We start from the raw sequence: 16,828 nt of genomic DNA on the forward strand, positions 1-16,828 counted from the left end.
GAAGTGTGTTAAATATAGTTTTAGGGTATTAACAATGTTATAATAGAAACTATGCTATGTAATATACTTTTTTTTTATAGCAAGGACTCAGCCTGTCAGAGCCGGTATGAGACTCCAGCAGGCACTAAAGGTCCTCTCAAAGCCTTCACCTACTGTGAAAAATGAGTATTTTATGATTGGCTTTTCATGCATATTAAAAGGAATATTATATGTGTTATGTTAGGAAGTTATGCTGTATTAGTTTTCTCAAGTAGTGTGTTAAATACAGTTTTAGGTGATAACACAATGTTAAAATAGAAACTATGCCATGTAAGATGTTTTTTTAAAGAAAGGACTTGCAGTGAGATAGCAGCCACAGGACACCTGAATCTTTCAGAGAAAGAGAATTTATTGCTCCATTATCAGAAGAAAGGAACTTCTTCTCACCTTGCTCAGCCCTGAAGATGCAGTCAGGATTCAGAGGAAGAAGCTGACACTGCCCAGACAGAATCCTGTGTTGGAATGGAATTTATGCATCATGGATGAGGTATATGAATATGCAACAGGTGGTTGTTTTTAGGGGTTAATCCTCTGTTAACTTGGGTACCTCTTTGTTTCTATTGTCTCATATTATCCTAATGCAAATGGAAAAAAACCCACAGAATGTGTATTTATATAATTCACAGAAAACAAGCAAGCTCTCTGAAGAAGCCCTTTTCTTTTTTTTGCTTTATGGAGAGAGACTGGCAGCTCTATGGAGAGACTGCAAAGCCAACAAATTCTGTGGCAAGGCCAAAGCTAATTAATCTTCTGCTCCAGCTGTTGAAGATGATGGAGAATGCATCAGTGCAATGCCCAGGAAACATTTGTAAACATGGTAAACATGTGTTATTGCTTTTTGATCTTCTAAAATTACAGCAAATAAAATAATAAACACCACTATACATTGATGATGGAATATTCAATTGGTTTATTCCTATTGATAACTGAAGAAAATACTAAATATATCAGGTATGTATAGATTTTTACAATGAGGCATCAAATTACTTTACATAGCACCAAGTCAACTTCTAGTTTTCTTCCATACTACTACATGCATTAGCACTGGGGAACGTTCCCAGAAAATAATTAAAACTCCTAAGTTTTAATTAATTTCCAAGAAAAATGGAAGAAATTAAAAGGGTAAGTAAGAGCATCAGCCAGTAATGTCCATTACTAAGATTGATCAACTCTCCTTGTACAGGAAGAAGTTGAAAATGGAATTGTTCTGCAGGCTTAAGTCAGATGAAAATAAGACAAAGTATTCAAATGCAGTAGCAGCAACACATTCCATGCTCATGCTGTGTAACTCATGGAAGGAGTTTACTGCTTTGAAAATATTTAGGTTAAACAGCAGAATTCCTGTCCCAAATCCAACTAGTAATGCATTCCTGAAGAGACCTTGTCTCTCATCCAGAATACTCATTACCTTCCCAACACTTAAAGGGGAGGTGTGAAATAAGATTTGAGAGGTTTGCATATAAAAAAGGGGCAGATTGAATCTACAGGAGTGGCAGCAAGGCATCAATTAATCAGACCAAGCCAAATGAAACACAGCACTGCAATCAGTGATACTAAACATATCTAGGAACAAAATTCACATGGACAGGAGAATGGCCACCTTAGCATACAGCCCACAGTCAAAGGTTTTAGAAGGAGCAGCTCATCATGAGCTTCAGCACTGCACCAAGACACTCAGCACAGGTGTGAGGAGACAGAGGGAGTAGTTAAAAATGGTAATTTCAGGAGTACTTCATGATATACTCAGCACTTCTTCATCCTGGTACCCACATATAGATAAGATACAAAGAGAGATGCTGGATGCCCCATCCCCAGAAACATCCAATGCAGACTGGGCTGGGCTCTAAGCAATCTCCTCTAGTCAAAGAGGGCCCTGCTCATGGCAGGGGGACTGGACTACATCACATTTAGGGGTCAAATTCTTCTGTGACTACATAAAAATGAAATCTCAGGGGATTTATCTTCACAACACATTCTGTTCTGTCCAAGTGCCATGGACTTGCTTTAGCCATCAGTAATATCTACATCAGTAATGTTCAAGCAGCATTCAAAGTGAGGCTGTGCACTTTGACATCTCTGTTAGAAGCTATGCCAGCATCCCTGTTGCTATAAACCCAGAGCTGCAGTTTGTCATTCACTCCGCTCCTTGGGCTCTCGGTACTTCCACTGGATATAATCAAAAATGTCTTTTTCACATTCCACTGGCAGGGCCTCTCCAGCAACTCCTGCAAGCAAATTACACAGCACATCTGAAAGGTGGGAAAGTCTGCACCATTCAGAAATGCCAAATGCATGGCAAGATTAAGACAAAACTGCTGTAGGTAAAAAGAACAACCTGAAAAACCCACCCAGAACAACCTCCCCACCCTCTGCAGAATTTGTTGTTTGCATTGTTGTTGTTGTTTGCATGCTGATTCTTATTGGTGTCAAAGGAAATGAGGTAATGGATTAACTTTGGGGCCATGTGGTTATGCAGTTCAATACATTTATAACTGTGTGTGTGGGTATATATGGTCCCCTCTCCTCCAAAGCAAAGCAACTGAAGGACATGACATACCCTGTGAAAAGAGCAGGAAACCAAATCTGTGCTGTGCACAGCACAGAAGAAAACAAAAATCTTTAAATCGCTAAGACTTTAAGTAGATTAGGAGGCCCAAAGAGGTAAACCTTGTGTAAGTAGGCTGCCCCTTCTTGTTGTAATGGTGCCCAGTATCAAAAAGACCCTGTGAAAAATTCCACAAAATATTGCATTTCTCAGAAGTATTTCCAAAAAACAATTGCAACCAATTGAAAGAGATCACACAAAGTGCATAACTTTGAGAGCAGAAAGAGTAGAAAGAGTAGGAAGAGTAGGAGGAGTAGGAGGAGTAGGAGGAGTAGGAGGAGCAGGAGGAGGAGAAGGAGGAGAAGGAGGAGAAGGAGGAGAAGGAGGAGGAGAAGGAGTAGAAGGAGTAGAAAGAGCAGAAGGAGCAGAAGGAGTAGAAGGAGGAGAAGGAGGAGAAGGAGGAGAAGGAGGAGTAGAAGGAGTAGGAGGAGTAGAAGGAGCAGAAGAAGCAGAAGGAGCAGAAGGAGCAGAAGGAGCAGAAGGAGCAGAAGGAGGAGCAGAAGGAGCAGAAGGAGCAGAAGGAGTAGAAAGAGCAGAAGGAGCAGAAGGAGGAGTAGAAGGAGGAGTAGAAGGAGGAGTAGAAGGAGGAGTAGAAGGAGGAGCAGAAGGAGCAGAAGGAGGAGTAGAAGGAGGAGTAGAAGGAGGAGTAGAAAGAGTAGGAGCAGAAGTAGAAGGAGCACTCTGTGCAAACCCAGACTGACCAGTAACACCCAGGCGGCGTATCGTGTACTCATTGATTGTGAAGCCCATCTCCAGAGCATGAGCTCTCATGTTCTTGTTGAATATATCACTTCCTGTGAAATACAGCACACCACAGTAATACTGATCTTTTGGGATAAGCCTAGAATAAAAAGTAGAAGCAAAGACTTAGAACAAATGTACCACAAAGAAGTAACAAGCCATTTAAAATTCAGCATTCAGACACGTGTAGGTTTGTGTTCATGTGTCCACATTCTGCAGCTCCGTACATTTAATTTTCCCACAAGCCAGATGCAAAAGTGAAAGGAACTGCATATGAAAGAAAGGTTCAGCAGATCCACCCTTCCCCAGCAGTTACTGAACTTCAGCCACTACCTGGTTATGGTGCTTGCAGTCCTGCACAGAATCAGTGCCAAAGCAGGATGATAAAACAGGACACAATTCGGACATTCTATCAGAACACCATCATTTGAAGCACAGCATTATTGCTAATAACCTGCTGCAATTACTGGCAGTTGTCCAGGGGCTGCCACACTGCAAAGGCATTAGAAACACAGCAAATGCCATGTTGTGAACATGAAGTAGAGGTTGGAATGAAAAAAATGATGCAAATGCCTGCTCTGTAGCAGACAGCTAAACTAGGGGGACTTTGATGTACCTGCTATCAATCTGCATGTACCTGAAATCAATCTGCATGTACCTGCTATCAATCTGCATGTACCTGAAATCAATCTGCATGTACCTGATATCAACTCTGCTTGTACCTGCTATCAATTCTGCATGTACCTGCTATCAACTCTGCATGTACCTGATATCAACTCTGCATGTACCTGATATCAATCTGCATGTACCTGATATCAATTCTGCATGTACCTGCTATCAATTCTGCATGTACCTGATATCAATCTGCATGTACCTGATATCAGTTCTGCATGTACCTGATATCAATTCTGCATGTACCTGATATCAATCTGCATGTACCTGATATCAATTCTGCGGTGTGGATAAGCTGTTCCATCCTCTTTATCTGGCAGCTGACAGACACCCTGTGAGGAAATAAGGCAAGCAACAAATTCAGGTGAAATTAAACAGATTTGAGAATCATCTTTACCTCCTCACCCCTAAAGGACCTCTAAGCAATCCTCAGCCATGCTGGAAAGCAAAGTTAAATCCCTGCTGAATGGAAGAAATATTTTACTAGAACAGCCAGATGTCAGAATACAGTGAATCACTATTTTACACTGGCAGTGTAACATATAACTGCTTCTTAAATTTTTACTGCACCAGGAAGGATCCTCATTTCCCTGTCATTATTATTATCAGGCTTTTCAGTATGCACAAATATCAGCAGGTTAAGAAAAAAAAGGTCCTGCACTTTTTTTCTGCGCTAAAAAAAATCAGCATGGAATCTAAAAAATTAAAGTTTTGGTCATTCATTACTTGCTTTAGGCATTCCACATAATCCCTATTATGTCCTAAGCCTAGTAGCTTATCCATTAAATCTGTTCTGCAGCAAAACTGACACAAAAGGAGACAGAAGTCTATTATATATCAGAGAAAATCAGGAAAACACAGTTCTGAGATCACAGCTAAATGCCTCCAAGATCCTGAGGACACAATTACAGAAGTGATGTTGTGCTGAGGTTCCAGGACACAGCTGACATTATGTGATGAAGGCTTCAGAACTACACAAATATCTGTGCACTTTCTAATACTGAAATCTTACCCCAAGAGTCACCTGCAGGGAATTCCTATGAGGTGCAAGCAGGAGAATTAAAAAACCAAACACCCATCACCCCCCCAGCTCCAGCACTGCAGGGAATTCACCCCAGCTTCTGTAACCCCCCCACAACATCCTGCACCACCAAAAAAGCTCTTACCATGAATTTGGTGTCCCCTTTGGACAGCATATCTGTGATAAAGTGGACTTTTTCCAGCTGTTCTACAACCTTATGCAAAAGTTTTGACTAGGAACAATGGTAAGAAAGAAGGAGAAATTACTTGATAAATCACAAGAATATCTTACCTATATTTACTAGATAGAGGCTCCTATAAGTACAGGACATCACCATAATTATATGTACTATTCTACATGAAATTTGACCCAAACAGGAAAAAAAAGTAACAATAAGGCTGGGAAAAAGCAAATAAAATTACAATTGTGCAAGATGAAAACAATTTCCACCAACAGACCCACATGAGATCACCTTTAGTTGGAAATGAGAAATCTAATTCAGCTTTTAAACAACACATCTATAGAGGGAACATAAGAAAAAACACACAACACTGTCATTAATAGCACTTCAGAGCTGGTCCCAAAAGATTACAGGGGCAGCAGGATGGTTTCCTATCACCTAAATGATTATGGTACATAAAGAAATAGTCAGTCTAGCTTTAATCCAGCTTTACAGCTCTGCATTATTAAAGCACATGAATTCAAGGGACTGGGGGAATATGTGTGACAGGAAGAGGAAGGAGAGAAGGGTAAAAATAAACATATTGACTAGTTCTGCAAGAGAAACACAACAGAATACAAAATTATAACTCCTCAAAACAAACAGGGCAATCCAAGAGAAAAGTTCAGTATTACAGTCAATACAAAACCACAAAAAGCTGCAATCCAAGTCTGAGACTCTATGCACTGTACAGCTCTGAGCTGTGGCACCTGAGAAAAGCACCTGTTTGGATGATTCTGATGTGAAACTGGGATGGGTTAGCAGAACATCCATGTCACCACTTGACTCTGCACCTAGGCAAGAAAGAAGCAAAGAAAAATCCTTTTGTGTGTGGCAAAGTACACTAATGTCACTGGATATGCATCTTACCTCTTCTCTTAAACATGGTTTTCTAGCAGGGAATGGTCACTACGAGAGGTATTAGCAAAACAAAAAAATAATCTTAAAAGTAAAAGAATTTTGTTCTTTCATCAGAAGTTTATATTCTCCATACATAAGAAAATACCCAAGAATTTCTTGCTGTGCTCTACAGCAACGAAGCACAAATGTTGTTAATGTAAAAACAAAGCAAACAATTCATGTTAGAAGATATTACTGTTTATGGGGGAAGGAGGGAGAAGCAAGGATTTCTGTGGGTGTCTCATCAATGAACTGACAGGACAAGGCAAGGCAAGGCAAGGAAAGGCAAGGCAAGACAAGGCAAGGAAAGACAAGGAAAGACAAGACAAGGCAAGACAAGGCAAGGAAAGACAAGGAAAGGCAAGGAAAGGCAAGGCAAGACAAGGCAAGACAAGGCAAGACAAGGCAAGACAAGGCAAGACAAGGCAAGACAAGGAAAGACAAGGAAAGACAAGGAAAGACAAGGAAAGACAAGGAAAGACAAGGAAAGACAAGGAAAGACAAGGAAAGACAAGGAAAGACAAGGAAAGACAAGGAAAGACAAGGAAAGACAAGGAAAGACAAGGAAAGACAAGGAAAGACAAGACAACGCAAGACAAGACAAGGAAAGACAAGACAAGGCAAGACAAGGCAAGACAAGACAAGACAAGACAAGACAAGACAAGACAAGACAAGACAAGGCAAGGCAAGACAAGGCAAGGCAAGACAAGACAAGACAAGACTAACAGGAAAGGCCAGGTTGCAGCATGGAGCCTGGCAAGAACAACACACAGAGTAACTTGTCGTGCTTGTTATCCCAAAATAAAGATAAGATCACAGAGTACCAACCTCGCCTGAAACTGCCACAGACTGTAGCAATATAGTTTGGGTCCAGTTTCTCAACCTCTCTGAGCACAATTTCCTATGTAAAAAGGAAAGAAGAGTGTTTAGAGGTGGTCAGTCATTCACTGGCCATCAGTACATCACATTCTTAACAATGAGATTTTTTTACCTGCATTTGCAGCATTTCTTCCCTCGGGATTCTTTTCTCAAAATCTTCAAAGTATCTGCAAGTATAAAAATAGAGGTGTCTGAAGGAGTGGTAGGGGTAATTGACTTAAAATTTTAGTCAATTAAGTGTATATCAGAGGAAAGAATACTAACTTACACTACTGTCACATCACAGAAAGCTCCTGACTCTCATTAAACATCTTAGAAATCTTGCAAGGTGACAGTAAAAACTCACAACTGTCAGTTTGACAACGCTCAGAACACAGTTTCAGCATTTCCACTGTATACAAAGAGCTGCTGTGCGGTGGGAGAATTATTACCACAGAACCAAGTGCTCAATATTTACACAGCCCTCTGAAAATACAAAACCTTCCTGACAAGACTCAGCCCACCAGTGAGCAGGAGGAGCAGGTCCCCCAAACAGGCTCAGAGCTGACCTGTGTTGGAAGGAGCTCAATGGAAGCTCCCAACTCAAAAACAGCTCCAGGTATATTTGCCTTCCACTGTAAAACTCAAATTTGACAGCATGCTGCTTGGTTGTGGAGAAAAAGAGGGCAAGTGAAGGAATTTTTGGCTTTATTTGGTTCACTTGCAGCTTCTGACAAACACAGCTGTAGCTCTTCCAAAACCACCACAGCAAAGAGGCACCCAACAAACAGCACTGAAGCTGATGAATCCTGAGGGACAAACACATTCTGCACAGCACTCCCAAGCTCAGACAGCAAAGGTTACCTTGCTCACAGCACATAAAAAACCAGCCTGGGCCACTTCTATGCAGATTGTGAAGGAACAACTCCACAGCCTCACTAAAGGGATTGATTCTCCAGGAGCTAACTGAGCAAGCCACTGGATATTAACTTCCCTCTGAATGGACACCAAGCCTTCCAAGCCAAATGAAACAAAAGCTCCAAATGACTGCAGAAAGGCATGTAGAGCACAGAGAGGACCTTTCTCAGCCTGTGTAACCTTCCATTCCAGCCTGGTGTCTGGAGGAGTCATTAGAAACACCAAGCACTTGTACCCAAGAAAGCTTACTTCAGCCCAATTCGCTGGTGATGGGTCAGCTTGTGCTCGATTTTTCTTAGATCTAGGAAAAAAAAATCCAAAAAAACAGTTAACTGAGGAGCAAAAATCTTACAGTGAATTTCTATCAATGCAAAGATGGTGCACATAAAGAATATGTATGGGGAATACAACCTCAAAGGAGGGAATTTCAAATTACCTACACAGCAGCTGATAGGATGACCACAAATGGACAGAGCATTTCCAACAAGATTTAACAGAGCACCAAAGAGCCAAAATCCTTGTTACCTTCCATGTAACCTGCACATACTTTGCTTTATATGAAAATATATGTATGAAATATGTATATATATGGATATATGTAAGAAATATGTGTATATATGGATATATGTCTGAAATATGTGTATATATATATGTATGAAATATGTATACATACGAATATATGTATGGAATATGTATATATATGGATATATGTATGAAATATGTGTATATATATGTATGGAATATGTATATATATGAATATATGTAAGAAATATGTGTATATATGGATATATGTATGAAATATGTGTATATATATGTATGGAATATGTATACATACGAATATATGTATGAAATATGTATATATATGGATATATGCATGAAATATGCGTATATATATGTATGGAATATGTATATATATGAATATATGAAAGAAATATGTGTATATATATGTATGAAATATGTATATATATGAATATATGTAAGAAATATGTGTATATATATGTATGAAATATGTATATATATGAATATATGTAAGAAATATGTGTATATATATGTATGAAATATGTGTATATATGGATATATGTAAGAAATATGTGTATATATATGAATATATGCATGAAATGCCTTAAGCCTGTGCACTGGCTTTAGCATTTTACACCCCCTCCTCAAAGCCTAGGGCATAAATGCTACCACAGCACCCCTGTGGAAGAGGCAGCTTGGCAGAATAGAAGATCACTGGAGTGTGAACCAAGGCCCCATGCTCACACTTACCTTCTAAAGTCTTAATTCCTTCCTCAACAAACTTCCTGGCAGCAGCAGGACTGCAAAGAGACAAGGCAACCTGGCATCAGGAACAGCAAGAATCTTACAGCACTGAGCAGGACATGATTTGTAAGTGTGGGTTGTTAAAGGCTAAGACTGAGGTTGCTTGTGATGCTTACATCTTTTCAGCACACTCATTTTCAGTTGATGCTTTTGGTCAGCAGAGATCTAAAACTTGGCCTGCACATTTTTTAGCATTGATGTAACTACACAGTGATGTCTGATTGTAAGAAATTCAAAAAAGTCACAGCAAATAGGCAATATTGCTTCAGACAGTAATACCAAATGCATGATAACATTGCAGCAGAGTTCTCATGGGCTTTTTCTGTTTGTTTTTGTTTTGTTGCCTGCTTCAAGGCTCTGCTTCTCCTTTTACAAAAAGCCTGAGGCCAGAGTCTCACTTCCACAGTTCCATTCTTGACCCACATCTCTCTCTTTCCCCTCTCAGGAAGTTTCCCACTTCCAACTCCTCTACCACAAAGTCTGTAATTCATCATTCTACACCCTTTTGTCCCATTCAATCCCATAAACACAACTACAGTGTGTCAGTGTGGGCATTACCTCAGCAACTCAGGCTCATTCCCTTCATTATGTGCAATCATCCAAATTCTGCTCATAAGTCTATCCAATGAACAGGAGAAGGGGAAAAAAAAAGCCCTAAAAACACCCCAAGAAACTTTTACCCAATGCCAGTGACTCGTGTCAGGAAATTGATGGAAGCGCTTGTATCATCTTGTCGAATCTACAAAAACAAAAACAGTGCAATAAACAAACAAACAAAGAAGCCTTAAGAAGATAAAACAGCTCAGTCAGGCTCTGGTCTGGAGGTTCACTACAAAACAGTACCAAGGGCAGCACGGCCTTACAATAATGCCACATGTAACGAGCCTGGAAACCCCAACTGGCCATGCTAAGGTGAAGAGCAGGACTAAAGCACAAAACTCCAGAGCCTTCCAACGACAGATTTCCACTTCTGGCAGAAGAGCTGCACATGCTGATTATGCAAGCTAAAATATTTTAATGAATAGGCAGTTTTGAGGCTTTGGCTGAGCTGCTCAATCCTTGATTTCTACTTAGCATACACTCCAGGGACAACAACAGAGATGTGCAAACAGGCTACTTTGCAAGTTATCAAGAAAAGCAGGCATTGAGAAATACAGAATAGGAGAAAGACACCCACCTTTTCCAATTTACGTAGTTTTCCAGTGGATAAGAACTCATCTATCTTTTCAGCTATTTTAGCACCCACTCCATCCTAAATATTGGGGGGTGAGTACAAACAAGTTAACTTAAAAATCACTTAAAGTCATTATATGTGGGGAAGCAAGGAAAACTCCCTAGAATTTAGAGTCCAGAAAGAACTATGGGGCATCCAAGACCACAATATAATATTGGAGCATAAAAGAGCACAAGAATTCAAGGGTACAATATAAATGGCATAAACACTGTAATGCAAGGGCTATATCAAGCTTATAGAGCAATAAGCTTAAACAAGGCTTTGATTCTTATTGCTCAAGATCTCTGAATTAACAAAGGAGTGACAGCAAAGGGCAAAGACGTTTTTACAGGCAGAGGCTCAGATGGGAGGCCCAGTTCCAGCTCTGAAACCCCCACAGCGGCCACACCTGGTCCGTGTCCCCAAACTCTGACTCGGGTAGCGGAAAGAGGCACTGGCAGAAGCAGGGCTGCCCCCAATGCTTCCCAGGAACCCTGAGCACCTCATTCCTGCTTCCCAGGAACCTCGGGCACCTCATTCCTGCTTCCCAGGAACCTTGGGCACCTCATCCCCAGCTCCATTTGCCCCCAATGCTTCCCAGGAACCCTGAGCACCTCATCCCTGGCTCCATCTGCCCCCAATGCTTCCCAGGAACCCTGAGCACCTCATCCCCGCTCCCCAGGAACCCCGGGCACCTCATCCCCGCTCTCCAGGAACCCTCAAGCACCTTGTCCCCGCTCTGGCTGCCCCCCAACACTTCCAGGAACCCCGGGCACCTCATCCCCGCTCAGGCTGCCCCCCATCCTTCCCAGGAGCTCCGGGCACCTCATCCCTGTTTCCCAGGAACCCTGAGCACCTCATCCCCAGCTCCGACTGCCCCCACGTTCCCCAGAAACTCCCAGCACCTCATCCCCGCTCCGCAGGAACCCTCGGGCACCTCATCCCCGGCTCCATCTGCCCCCAGCGCTCCCCAGGAATCCGGGCACCTCATCCCCGGCTCCGACGCTCCCCAACGCTCCCCGGGCACCTCATCCCTGCTCCGCTAGAACCGCCGGCATCTCATCCACGCTCCGGCTGCCCCCCATCCTTCCCAGGAACCCCGGGCATCTCATCCACACTCCCCAAGAACCCCCGGCACCTTATCCCCGGTCCAGCTGCCCCCAGCGCTTCCCAGGAACTCCCCCCATCCTTCTCAGGAACCCCCGGCACCTCATCCCCGCTCCCCAGGAACCCCCGGCACCTCATCCCCGGTCCAGCTGCCCCCAGCGCTTCCCAGGAACTCTCCCCATCCTTCTCAGGAACCCCCGGCACCTCATCCCCGCTCCCCAGGAACCCCCGGTACCTCATCCCCGCTCCCCAGGAGCCCCCGGCACCTTATCCCCGGTCCAGCTGCCCCCAGCGCTTCCCAGGAACCCCCCATCCTTCTCAGGAACCCCCGGCACCTCATCCACACTCCCCAAGAACCCCCGGCACCTTATCCCCGGTCCAGCTGCCCCCAGCACTTTCCAGGAACCCCCCATCCTTCTCAGGAACCCCCGGTACCTAATCCCCGCTCCCCAGGAACCCCCGGCACCTCATCCCCGCTCCCCAGGAACCCCCGGCACCTCATCCCCGCTCCCCAGGAACCCCCGGCACCTCATCCCCGCTCCCCAGGAACCCCAGGAACCCCCATCCCCGCTCCGGCTGCCCCAGATCCTCCCGGGGCAGCCCGGACACGAGCACCTACCAACTTCTTGGCTTCAGCCCCGCTCTGTATCTTGCTGGGATACCGAGAAATGACCGAGGCCGCTTTCCTGCGGAGCGGTGCCGGTCAGCGCCCGAACGGGCTGGGGCCCGGCACGTTCCCCAGAAAGCCCCAGCGCCTGCGGGGCGCGGCGTGAGGGGAAGGGAGCGGTACCTGTACGCGTTGTACTTGTGGATGGCCCGGTTCACGTTGCGCTCGTAGTTGGCCAGCTCTGCGGGAGAAGCGCGGTGAGAGCAGCCGGGCCGCGGCCCTCGCCACCCACGGGACCGAGCGAGCGCGCACACCTACCGGTGAGGAAGTCGGTGATGCCTTCGTTGGGGCTCTCCTGGGGAGCCTTGCGCTTGCTCATGGCCGGCACCGGCGCGGAGCGGCCGCCGGGGCCGCGGGCAGCGATGGCACCGAGGCCCTTCCGGTGTTGGCGTCACGGCGCGTCCGGTGCCGGTGCGCGGGCGCCACCCTAGGGTGTGATTAACCTGGTGGTTTTTAAAAATTTTTAAAAGTTTCGTAGTAATAAAATGGTATAAAAATAGTACGGTATAAAAATAGTAAAATGGTTATAAAAATAGTGATGCAATTACAGCAATAATAATTTGGACGGTTTGAATTAGGACGATGTGAGACAACAAATATGTGAAAAATGCACGTATTTTATGATTGGCTTTTGGCAAATATTCAAATGAATATTATACGTGTTGTGTTAGAAAGTAAGGCTGTATTAATTCTCTTAAGTAGTGTGTTAAATATAGTTTTAGGTTATAAAAATTGTTAAAATAGAAACGGTGCTATGTAGGATACTCTTTTTAAAGAAAGGACTCGCAGCGAAATAGCAGCCACAGGACACCTGAATCCTTCAGAGAAAAAGAATTTATTGCCCTCTTATCAGAAGAAACGAACTTCTTCCCGCCTCGAAGGCGCTGTCAGGATTCAGAGGAAGAAGTTGACGATGACTCTTTGTTGTCTCATGTTGTCCTAATTCAAATTGTCCAAATTATTATTACTCTAATTGTATTACTATTTTTATAACCATTTTATAACCAGGTTCAGGAGAGTTCTCAGCTGTCACTTCAGGCATGGAGATTTTTTTTTATCTACCCCAGACTTCTCTGTGTGCTGTGACTTGGACTTTTGCTTCCCTCCCAAATTGCTTTAAGGTTCTCTCTAATGACTTTAAATCACTGGGTTTGATGTCTAGTTTATCTTCCCAAAATATACAAAATATAACACCTCTGACTGCTTCAAATTCCCTCCTTAATCCTCTTGGCATCTCTGATCACTTAAGACTGGAGTCAGATAAACTCTCCCAAGTAGCTTTTGACATCTTTCAAGAGGCAGATGAATGCCATAAAAGATCCATCATGCTTTCCTTGGTGTCAGAAAGGTTTTGCTATTAAAGATTAAGGAGGCTTGAGGTCACTCCAAATCACAATACTGCTCACTTTATAAGCCAATTTTATCCTGTCATCTGGTATTTTGTGTCCCAGTTGTTTCGGAGGACTCTACAGCATTCATCAATTCACTGGGGTTTAAGCACTGAGTGATCCTTAAACGTCTCTAAAGTCAAGCCATTTATCTTTTTCACTGTATTTTATTGTCTCTGTTTTCCCTGACTTACAAACCTCCAGCACAACAGTGAGTTCTGCTTGCTTTAAGAGCTGGTGCCTCACAATGGGATCCTGAAGAAAGAAATCATTGGGTAATGAAACCCCTCTATTGAAATACTATCTTAAACAAAAAGGAAAAAAAAGAAAAATGTAGAGGTCAAAACACAGTTTCAAGGTCCAAAAGATTATGGTTGATTATTTCTCAGACTCAACACTGAGCTTTCCAAGCCCAAATCCTTATTTATGTAATGCAAGCCTCAAAACTGGGGAGAAGAGCATTACTTTTAAATTCCCAAAGCCCACATTTGGCAGACCAAAGAATAGATTTGAGGTCCAAACCCACTCTCTGGGACTACAAACCCACACTCATAAGCTCCAAGGCTTATGATTTTGTGGCACAAAGCCTCATTTCAAGGGCTCAGAGCATCATTTTTCACAAGTCTGATCTTGAATAGTGGTGGGACTGTGATGTCACACAGAGCCTGTGACACAGCAGGACAAGAGGGGCCACAGGGTGGTGGGTTCTGCATTCTGGAGAGAGCCCTGAGGGTGAACAGCCTCAGCACTGAGGGCATGGCTGTTGACAGTGGTGTGTGCCCAACCCAGATGGATTTCTGGGATGGGATGGATTTTGTGCCCATGATGCCCAGCATCACCCCCACAGGTACAGGAGCATTGCTGCAGGATCCCCCCTGTCAGGGATGCAGGGAAAAGAATTAGCACTGACCCCTGTGGAGCTGGGGACAGCAGTGACACACACCCAGGGCTGCTGGAAGGCTGAGAGCCAGCAGAAACACAGCATAACCTGGTTGTTGGGAGAGATGGAACAGGAAAGCCTTATCAATGTGATTGCCTGGCAAAAGATTTTGAGAATATGGAAACTGTAAGCCAGATTGTAATGAAAGCAAGCTTTGAGATCCCTCAGTTACTGAACAACTGGAAAACAATGGTGTGGCTGGCTGAAGGTGATCCCCTTTTGATGGAACAACACCCTCTGCTTGCAGGGTCAGAGCAGACCCTGCCAGCTTGGCAGAAGGGGCCCAAAGAGGAGTTTGTAGGGTTTAAAATGTAACCCAGTATGGGAATGTAATGATTCTGATAGGCTGTATGGAAATGCTGTAGGATTTGTATCTTGTACTGGATTGGTTAGTGAGAATGAGAATATTCAACACAGAAGAAGATTTATGGTATTGGAATGGGAACCTCGCTCTCTTATGCTTCTGCTCTCTTACCCTTTTATGCTCTTACCCTTTTGACTCTCTCACCCTCTCATCCTCTCTCCCCCTCTCCTCTCTCAGGCCTGCTCTGAGCTGTGCCTGGCAGCTCCCAGCAGGGCCCTGCCCTTGGCCCTTTGCAATAAACCCCAAATTCCCCACCTGGCTGCAGAGATCTCTGCTCTCCGTCTGTCCTGACCGTGCCACCCCCTGTCACTCTGACACCCGGTATTTCCTTGTTTTCCAGAGAAAAAGGCTGTCTGGGATGCAGTGGCCAGCAACATCCGACAGCAGCTGCTGCTGCACAAGGTGGAGCAACAAACACCCTGGGACAATACCCTGAGACAATACCCTGGGACAATACCCTGGGAAAACACCTGGGACAACACCAACGTCCTCCTTTGCCCACCCAGAAGAGCAGTGAGGAGTTCCCATGAGCCTCCTCATGGATCATGGCCTGCACTTCCTCTTGCCCTCCTCAGAATGCAGGAAGCCCACCCCAAAATCCCTGCTGAGGGACAAGTGGAGCTTGTGCAAGAGTGGTATCACCTCTGGGAGGTGGCATTGTCACTGGAGACTGGGGCTGTCCTCAAGCTGCCTCTGTCTGACTCCAGCATGGATGAGCATGGATGTTTTTGGTGGGAGAAAGGAAAAAAGAGGCCCCAGCATGTCCTCCCCAGGGCTCTCCCCACTGTCCTGACCTCTGAACAGTGGGAGTTGGCAGAGTTCAGTCAAAGGCACCATCCCTTGATGGAATCATCCTCGGCTCTTCCCTCTGTCCAATTCTCGCCCTTTGGGCCTTTCCCTTCTGCTCCAGGGGATCCGAATTCCCACCCTTGGGTCCTTCGATGTGGTGCACACAGAGACCGTGGTGGGGAACAAGACTGTGATCCTGCAGAGGCCAGTGTTCCACCTGGCCAGGAATCTTGGAGGAGCCCAAAACCTGGAAAACAAGGATGACCTGGCTGGTAAGACAGAGCATTTAACCCTGCAGGCCCAGGGTGGAGTAGGAGATCACACCACATTTCTAAAAGCATCTCCTGGGAAACTCTTCTGGCCAAGCCCTGGGGAAGTTCCTCCTGGCACCTTCACATTTCTGTGGTTTTGCAGGGGGTAAGCAGCTGGAACCTCTGAAATATGCCAGGGTGGCCACAGAGGCCTCTGTGTCCCGGAGAGAGGTGGAGTGCTGCATCCTTGGCACCATGTCCCTGCTGTACCACTGCCTGGAGAAGGGCGTGAGCGTGGCCTTGGTCCTGAGGGATGTGGGTGTGCTCCTCATTGAAGGCAGCGTGGTGCTCATGAGGTTCTACCCGGACTTCCTGGAGAAAGTGAACAGGGAGAGGATCCAGGACAGGGCTGTGCTCAAGGTGAGCCTTTTGTTTCCCCCCTGCTTGGGCAGACCCAGAGCAGTTCCCCAGCACTGCTGGCATACGGACACCAGGATGTGGCCAGGAGCGTGATTCCAGCTGCTCTACCTGCCCTGAGCTGCTCCTCTCCTGAGTGCCTTGGCCACACTGAGGGTGTGCTGGTGGTGCTGGCAAGGGGGGCTATTTACAGACATGAACGAGATGGGGCTGCTGCTGAAAACGCCTTGAGCTGTTTCATTTTCCAGCATCAATCTCATTACATGGTTATGGCAATGGGAAGATGCCAGCAGCTCACATCCCCAGCAGCAGGCCAAAAAACTTAATGTTACAACTCACTTTAAAAGCTTCTTGACCAATCCCACAAAGCAAAAGCACATTGACAGTAGTTCTAT

The 16,828-nt window shown here is 44.8% G+C and overlaps 1 protein-coding gene and 1 long non-coding RNA gene across 2 annotated transcripts; one reads left to right on the forward strand and one right to left on the reverse strand.

Annotated features, from left to right (window-relative positions):
* Positions 1-75: 75 nt before the first annotated feature.
* Positions 76-937, forward strand: LOC129046960 (uncharacterized). Its single transcript, XR_008508872.1, has 2 exons — positions 76-526; positions 666-937. It is a non-coding gene; the product is annotated as an uncharacterized LOC129046960 (long non-coding RNA).
* Positions 926-12,661, reverse strand: POLB (DNA polymerase beta). The gene is made up of 14 exons (XM_036396775.1): positions 12,543-12,661; positions 12,408-12,465; positions 12,237-12,303; positions 10,475-10,549; positions 9,978-10,036; positions 9,244-9,293; positions 8,224-8,275; positions 7,190-7,244; positions 7,027-7,099; positions 6,022-6,092; positions 5,224-5,310; positions 4,325-4,389; positions 3,346-3,485; positions 926-2,264 (listed from the first exon to the last, which is right to left on the reverse strand). Exons 1-14 carry the CDS (start codon positions 12,601-12,603, stop codon positions 2,170-2,172), a joined length of 1,008 nt encoding a protein of 335 aa, XP_036252668.1. The 5' UTR covers positions 12,604-12,661; the 3' UTR covers positions 926-2,169.
* Positions 12,662-16,828: the final 4,167 nt, after the last annotated feature.

Source organism: Molothrus ater, chromosome 28 (genome assembly GCF_012460135.2).
Source record: "Molothrus ater isolate BHLD 08-10-18 breed brown headed cowbird chromosome 28, BPBGC_Mater_1.1, whole genome shotgun sequence".
NCBI lineage: Eukaryota > Metazoa > Chordata > Aves > Passeriformes > Icteridae > Molothrus > Molothrus ater.